At 38.3% G+C, this 8646-nt stretch overlaps 1 protein-coding gene across 4 annotated transcripts in view; it reads left to right on the top strand.

Annotated features, from left to right (window-relative positions):
• The window catches only part of NRK (Nik related kinase), a 93490-nt gene extending 85538 nt beyond the window's left edge, over window positions 1-7952 (top strand). For all 4 annotated transcript variants that reach the window (XM_035541225.1, XM_035541227.2, XM_035541226.2 and 1 more), the window contains 2 exons: window positions 3218-3357; window positions 4181-7952. In XM_035541225.1, coding sequence (XP_035397118.1) covers window positions 3218-3357; window positions 4181-4264 — 224 coding nt within the window. In that variant the 3' untranslated portion in view covers window positions 4265-7952. The remainder of the gene's footprint in view (window positions 1-3217; window positions 3358-4180) is intronic.
• Window positions 7953-8646: the final 694 nt, after the last annotated feature.

Here is an 8646-nt window from a genome sequence, read left to right on the forward strand (position 1 = left end):
AACAAGAACCACAGCTCGTGCACAACTGTACGTCTTCTAAATACATGGTAGTCTGGGTGAGGCAGAGGAGCCTCAGGTAACTCTGAGTGACTTTGCTCCAGAACTTTAAGCAATTTTGGCACATCAGTCTGAGCCAATATATGCTTTTTTTTTTTTTTCTGAGCTACTGTCCAAAGGACAAGAGCAGCTAGCTCTCTGTGTCTAGGATTGCTAGAAACCAGTATAATCTTGCATCATAATATAAATATACTTAAACGTTGCCAGCTGGAAGCACGAAATATTTTTATCTAAAGCTTTATGAAGTGAAAAGTGGACTCAAACTATTCCTAAATTGCACATAGTGTAGGAGCTTTTGTTCCAGAGCAAGTAGACTTAATTTTGAGTATCTAACCCACTTGCAGTTCATTGTACATGGCACGTTTGTATTCTAGAGTAAATGTTCTCATGGGAAGGTTATCAAGACTCTATACTGAACTTTGAATTCACAGCCTGCTACCCTCCAAATTAATTTCCATGTATAAATTTTTATAAGTGGATAACCCCACAAATGGTATAATGGGGTCTTTCTGTTAGCATATACGTCTTCAGGTGCAATTTGAGAAAAAAACTTCTTGATTCTGCTACAGGAATGAGTTTTGTGCTAGTTGTACTTTGACATTTGCCATCGTCAGTTGACAAGTTCTCAATACATTGGCCAGCCAGGAGAACATCAGTGGCTGAAGTTGGAATATCTGTATTATTATGTTCCTCTTGTAATACTGCTTGGGAGATCAGTTCTCATCTGAATATAGCAGCAGTAGCTCAGTCATCCAGGGCTTTCAAGGATGCAAGGACCTGCAAGGATGCTATCAAATTGAAATCTGCCAAAGACATGGATACGGCTGATACAGACACAGGGTATTGACAACCTGAGTGCGGATTTCACAAAGTGGAAAAGATAAGGAGAATTTGAGTGGATTAGGTCTTTGATGGTGGACCTACATGCCCTATACTAAACTGTAGCCACAGAATGTCGTCGTTCTATCGTTTGTGTACACAGACCTGCCTTGCTGTCCCACCCCCCGGAATCATAGCCTACCTGCACGTCTGGTGTGTTTGCAAATGTTAATGTGGTGTCAGATGTTACCAAAAATAGCAGATGTCTGAGTATTGCATCTTTAGCTTCTTTACTTTGTGTGGTCTAGGTCTGCTTTATTAGGTGACTGCACGTTGGATGGGTGCTGCCATGATGCTCATCATGCAGCGAGCCAGAATGAGTCTTTCTTGCTGCCTACAGCACCCTGTCATACAGGCTAGGAAATTAAGCATAAAGAAAAGAATAAGAATAAAAAAGTGTTGATTTCAGGTGTTTGATTTCAAAAAATATCCCTCCTCTCCACCCTCTTCTCTCACTTATCCTCAGCTCGTCACTGCTGTTTTGCTTTTCATAGAGAGGTTTATTCCTCTTTCCACATGACTGGGATACTGGGAAGTGATTTTCTTGCTTTCAGCTCTAGTGACAGGGAAGCCTTCAGTGTGTAAAGAATAACTGAAAGAGAAGCCTACTTAAGCAGATTTGGGCAAAATTAATAGACTTTGGGGGAACTAAAATGTCAACGCTGTACCCAAAATGGACATGTTTCCAAGGAGGTATAGTTTTCACACATCTGAACAAGGATTATAAAACAAGGATTCCAAGTTAATATTAAATCAACTGCTACAAGAAGAATATACAGCCACTGGAATATATTTCCTTTATTTTCTCCTGTCCTTGTAAAGCAGGATCACAGGCTTTTGCTTTGTGTTATCAGTGTGTATTGAAAGCCTAGTTTTTAGACAAAATCTAAATCAACGTGGAAGGTTTTAAGGAACAGACGTTGTTTGCGTTAAAAAAGCAGGACAGGCAGGCAGTGTCCTCTGAAGCTAAAAACCAGTCAAATGCATACGTTCCCTCTAGAATATTTCAGAGCACCACAGTTCTCGGACTAATGAAAAAACAACTCATAGTTGAGCAAGAACAATAATTTCTGAGCATTGGCTATCTAGAGCATAAATAATGTGTTTTTTACCTTGGAAGCCAATACGTACAGTAATCAGAGGATTTTAATTGAAACTGTGCCTAATTTGAAGTCTGTGGTGTTAACTCCTTCATCACTATCCTGATTTATCATCCAGTTACCAGATTTGAAGGGAATAACACAGTGAGCTTCCGCAATGCTGGAGTATCTTAGAATCATCCAGGTTGGGAAAGACCTGTCTTCTTTGCTTATATCCAAAAACAAATTATGGGAAGACAGTAGCTAAGGACAGCAAATGAATCATGCCTTAGTTTCAGATTCCAAAGCATTTAGGTTTCAGACTAACTCAAACTTAACAGCAAACATGCTTAACTTCCTAATAGATGGCTATGGAGAAGACAGTCAAGATTTTTCTTGGACATGTAGAGTGAAAGAAGGATGAGACACCAAATGGGCACAAGTTGCACATTTGATAGTGTACTTAAGGCAAGTGTAGAGTCCAAAATAAGTGAGAAGCTGAAATTCAGCTACTGTTCCCAAGACTTCTTGTGTAAACTTGAGTAATTCAGAATATGTTGTTATCAAACTGAAATGCTTCCGATCTGTGTTGACATAAGGCAAGAATCAATCTTTCAGCGGTTAAATAGCAGCAGACCACTCAGCTAATTTTCACAGCCTACATCCGTAGTACAACAAAAAATAATAACTATTCTAGGAAAAACAAAGAAAGAAAGGTTCCAGGCTCTTGAGTGAACTAAAGAAGAGGTGAATGAATCTTGTTTTGGTTACCCTCAATCTTCTATAGAGGAGTTAAAACAAAGGACAATAGTGCAACTAGACTGGAGTCATTAGAAATAGTAAGGAATAGAATTAAAGAAAAATAGGAAAAAATGCTTAGAAACATAAAACACTCTCAACACTCTCTTTTCTGCTTTAAAATCATCTCTGCATAGTCTCTTTTTTCAAGCTCTGCATCAGAAGCTAAGAATTTAGCCTTTAAAAATGTATCAGCAAAGGTTTTGTGTGAGAGTCCCTTTTTTTGAAACTAGCACTGTATTCCAGCTATATATTGGACTCCCACAAATGACTGGTTGTATCTGCATTTGGGGCTCAGTTCTGTAAAACATTCTTGCATGAGATTAATTACTTGTGTACAGATAGTAACAGGCAAGTGTATTGGCATTTTTTAACTTAAAAAAATCTTCTTTTTCTTCTTTTAGCTTACCTTCAATCTAATCAGGTCATGGGCTGGGGAGAGAAGGCAATTGAATTGCGCTCTGTGGAAACAGGAAATCTGGAAGGAGTATTTATGCACAAGAAAGCGCAGAAGCTAAAATTTCTATGTGAAAGAAATGACAAGGTACAGAGATGAGTACAGTGTGTTGATAGAGCAAAACCAAGTAATTTTCATCTACAAAACTAAGACCATTTAATTTCTGTAACTATGTATTTACACTGTTTTTCTTACCTTAGTATAATTTTCCCAACCAAAGCAAATGTTGTCAGTGAACCCACAAAGCAGTGGATATTCCACACCTTGACACAGCCCTACTTTACCCAGGGATGTTACAACTCCTATTCCACCTAGCCTTAACTGATTTCAGAGGTGCTAACAAATACAGACATTGATGACTGGGCAGACTCCAGCACAGCACATGCAGTGGGGAGGACTCGTGAGCCAGCTCTGAAAATGCCTAAAATACAGGACTGCCTCTCCTGGGCTGCCAAAATTACATGCAGTTCAGAGCAACCATCAAGGTCAAAACAAGAAAAAAATAAAAAACAGCACTAAGATATCACATATTGAAGGCACCTGGAGAATGGATAATCAAGTATGATTTCTTGCATATGGCACAGCAGTGCTGGATAAATGTTCTCTGAAACCTGTTTAGTCCCACTGATTTATTTAGAAAACTGGGTCCCCTAAACTGTTTAGATTAATTATTTTAAAGTGTGTTCTTTTGACTTTCCAAATAGAAAAATATATATAGCAAAAAATATACCCCAGTTGTAGTACAAGCACTGTTTCCCTTTAAAAACTTTCTTTTTCAAAGTTGAGGTGTGATTTATATATACTTCGGACTGTGATTTTCTCTCATATTTCACATATAGATAAAAATATTTTCATAAATGTACACCGACGGTAATTTTTTTTTCCTTTTTTTCTTTCTCCCCCTTTCTAGGTGTTCTTTGCATCTGTACAGTCAGGAGGCAGCAGTCAAATTTACTTTATGACTCTTGGTCAAAATGTACTATTTAACTGGTAAATCACATCAAAATGAAGGATGCTTTGAAATTCCCTGTAGCTAGCAGTGTAAAATGCTTGAAGGTAATATATGCAAATTTGCACTTTTTACCTATAAAAATATTGTCATATAGAATTCATATTCTTTCAGTTTGGAAAGAATTCCATTTTCCTGTCAAATTACTGCAAACATGTTTAGTTTGTCTTCTCAAACATGTTGCAAACCAAGACTGTATTCACAGTGTTAGAGCAACTTTAATGAAGAATGTAAAGTCCCTGTACTCAGAAAAGTTTACAGTTTCTTTTTTTACAGATAATGTAATATTATCATCTTGAACTGAAGTCTCTTTCTTTTTTGGACAGCAACATCTATAGGTAGATATAAAAACAAACAAGTTGGATGGCAAATTGGAATCTATTTTGAATTGGTTTTTGGTTGTTTTTTATTTTGAGCAAGTTTTATTGTTGCACCAAGACTCACTTGTGTGAGTCTTACAATCAGTGGAAGAGTGACTTTTCACAAAGGGGCTTACCTCAGACGCAGACTCTGAGGGATTGTGTCCTGCAGTAGGGAGAATGCGTGCATTTCACTGCAGAGCTGTTAAAGCAGCTACTTTGGGACGTGTCCCACGTGGTAGATTTTACAAAATGCAGGGGACAGACCTCGTGTTTCTCTCAGGGCTGGATGCCTGAGCCCATAGACACAGTTACTGTAGAATGTATTTGTAAAAACAGTTTAAATAGTAGTTTGTCAAAATCATGTACGCATAAAGCGTTAGGGAACTGAACCTGTAATTTTTACTCAAACAAGGGACCCATACTCATGTGAGTTGATTTAACGGCACTACCCCTGTATATAAGGGCACAGGATCAGGCACCTTCTTTTCTTTCTTTCTTGCTCTTTCAGCAACAAGTCTTCATGTATTTGTGTGTAAATATAATCTTTCCAAAATGGGTATTAACAAATGTATTCTTAATATAGTTACAAAAATATCCAGAGCTATTCTATTATAAATAAGAAAATATAAATAATTTCAGGTGCTTTCTATGCTAACTGCATCTAAATAAAGCTGCATCCACTAGTGTTATTGGTGCCAGTGTTTCTGCATAAACTCTGTTCTCAGGGGCATGTAACTTGGCCATAAAACTAAACAGACATTCTGTGATTAAATTGTAGGGTTTAATGCAGTCAGCGTTTAGCTGGTATTTGAATGTGCTTTGAAAATGTAAAGCATCAAGTGTAACACAAAAGACCTTATTCCAGACATTATATAGTATGGATGACACTGTAGGCAAAAGTGAAATCGGTAGCTACAGTGTTTGAAAATAGTTTGGTTTTGTTTTTACTTGAAATATGTGATCCTGGAAGGTGCAGGGAAAGTGTGATTCTGTGTACTGGAATATCTGGTTGTCTACCTCAAGGATGATGATTCAAAATTTGCTAAGGGGAGAAATAAAGCTGTTAAAACTGGTAGCTGTTTTGTACAGCATGTCAAATTAAGGTAGTGTTAGCCATCATTTTGTGACTGATGGGTGCTCAGACTGCAACCATCAGCTCCAGAATTGGTATCTTCCCATATAATATCAGCAGAGAATCAAATTAGGGACTAATCATCTCTTCCCCATGGTGGCACCTCAACTGCTGCAGGTAGATAGAGATGCCAACATTGTTCCTCTGTGTTCTTTGGCTATGTGGAGGACCGCACTTTCCAAAGATATTAACCTAGCACTTTTCATGAGCACTAGCTTATCTCAAAATGTATAGTGTTTCTTTATGAAGTATTTTCCTCTTAAATGGTTAAACTTACAGAAAAAAAAAGCCTAAGCCATACTAAAAAATATATGTAGTTACATACTCAAAGTAAATTTAAATGCATGCAAGTGATCAGCTTGTGTGCAGATTTAAAATCTGTGTGGTATGCATTGCTCAGGCAAAGCTGTGTGAAAACAGGTCTCTGGCTATTTGTAGTAATGCTCCTACCTGTTGTCCGTGCTAGGGCTGGGACAAAGGAGAAAAACAGAGATATTTTAGCCTGGCGTGGCTCCCTGTGCTACTGAGCACTGGGCTTATTTTGTTCAACTGTCACCAAAACCAAACAAAAACAAACAAAACAAAAACAGAGATGAAAGTTACAATTACAAGCAAAAGAAATTACAATCAGAAATACAATTTACTTGCTTTTATTTCAAATAAAAAATCTAAGAGGCTGTGAAGAAAGAACACCTTTCATTTTGTACCCAGTGGGTGTGCAAAACTTGCTTGCAAAACTGCTCTTGCTATAAGCAATCAGTGACCCAGGCTGCTCTACAACATTTTTAAAGTGTGCTTATCACAGCAGCCTCTGCATAACATGGACGGCAGGTGAAATTTTCCTCTTCTCCCATTTTGGCGACGACAGGTAGGAGGCAGGTTTTCCCTGATGCTAGACACTGGTTTAAACGGATTTAACAGAGTACAGTGGGAATTCAGATCAGCCCGTGCCAAGAGATTAAAGAAGCAAAATGTCATCAAACTTGTTTAATATTACTGCAACAGAGAAGTTTGACAGTAAGTTGACACTCTGTGAAGATGTTTAGCTCTCTACCAAGAAAAACAAAGTGGGTTTGAGAGAGGGGATGTGTGCTACTGCATTAAGATGTTAAACTCTCATTCTGCTTCCTTCTATTAGTTCTCTTTTCTTTTGAGCTATGATTCAAGTCAGTGGTTGGATTTTCACCTGTCACTTTGCATGTAAAACCATTGGAATTACTGGGATTAACATCCGTGTGTAAATAAGGAAAGAATCAGGACCTCAGGGGTGAATGCTTTTAAAGGATTTAGAAGTGGTATTCCAAATAGTAAGGCAATGAGGTGTAACAAGGAGAACAATGTGTCATTTTCTCTCTATCAAGAGAAAATCAGAAGGGGTGAAGATGAGAAAGCTCAGAGATGTTGAGAAGAGTAACTGAAGAGAGTAGAAGTAACTGAAGAGGAGGGAAAAGCTGAAGAAAATAAACGAGTAGTCAAAGGGAGGCAGTGGATGTCTGGCATGGTGTATTGCTGTAGGAGGAATAATAAAAAATAAAAGTTAAGAAATGTTAAGGAAAGTAACCAAAGAAATGGAAAGGTCACTCCAGATAGGAGTGACCGGGTGGTCTGAATGCTGAGTGAGGGTGTTCTGAATGGTTATTAAAGTACAAGCTCAAAGGCTGGGAAAAAAAAAAAAAAAAGAGACCCAAGGTTTTCCTGACATAAGTTTAACTATGCAAAATGTGTATCAGCTCTGTGGTTTCATTCTATGAGGAGTTTCTCTGGCTGTATGTACCCTCTCTCTAACTCTTAGGACCACGGGGTGAACTGCCGAACAGTTTGGTTTTCCTCTCATTTCATTTTGATGCGAACAAACGCAATAGGGGCAGCAGGGCAGAACATCACGGTTCCACACCCGTGTTCCTTTGGTACATGCAGTTGCCTAACGGCAGGTGGTGCTCCTAACATTGCATTTGCCCGACCAAGTGTACACTAACACTGCAGCGAGATCATTTTCTATGTGCCTGCTTTCATTTAAGAACGGGTGAACTCTATTCTGCAGCCTGACCCTTGACACGTGACTCCAAAACCTGGGAACAATGCAAGCTGTGTACTGTACATCATGTATGTGGGTTTTTTATTGTTCCCTAATGTTCGACTTGTACAACTGAAACTAATAAAAAAACTCTGAAAATCAAAACTAATGCTGTCCTTGTAAAATTTTGTTATCTTGGCATAAACTATTGCAGAAGTCATATAGAGCTTTGTTTGTTTTCGAAACCCAGTCAGCACACCTACGGAAATTACTGGCTCTTTCTGCCTGCACCTGCTTGTAGAGATGAAATAACATATTTCCCTGCAGTGGATAAAGATGTTGAGGTGACAACTGGAGTTCAGACTCCACAGAATGCAAGTAACAGTGACAGCCAGTGCTGTGTTGTGCTGCTAACGAGCTTTACAAGCAAGTTTCCGTGTTTCTGCCTTTTCCTTGCACACACCCCCAGTGGACCCAGAGAGAAACAACAGCTTGCAGGGACTGACACGGCAAGAACTGGTTTTATGACTGTTTATCAGCCTGAATGCCAGTGTAGCCCACTTGCTTCTTCTCAGGTATGCTCACGTCGCCTCTGTTGCTGCATATAAAATTTACCTGACGCGAGAAGTGATGGCATGTTGTAGCTGTAGCATTTAAGAGTGAGAATTAAGAAATTTGTCATTTATGCCAATGCTGGAATTGAAAAGGATGAGTTTTTATATATATATATATATATACACACACATACACGAGATAATTTTTTTAAATAATAATAATAATAAAAAAGATTATATTGAAATAAAGAAGTTTTTTTTTTTTAGAACCAGCATGAAAAATCTTGTACCCAGCTCCAAATGTG

Source organism: Cygnus atratus, chromosome 13 (assembly GCF_013377495.2).
Source record: "Cygnus atratus isolate AKBS03 ecotype Queensland, Australia chromosome 13, CAtr_DNAZoo_HiC_assembly, whole genome shotgun sequence".
NCBI lineage: Eukaryota > Metazoa > Chordata > Aves > Anseriformes > Anatidae > Cygnus > Cygnus atratus.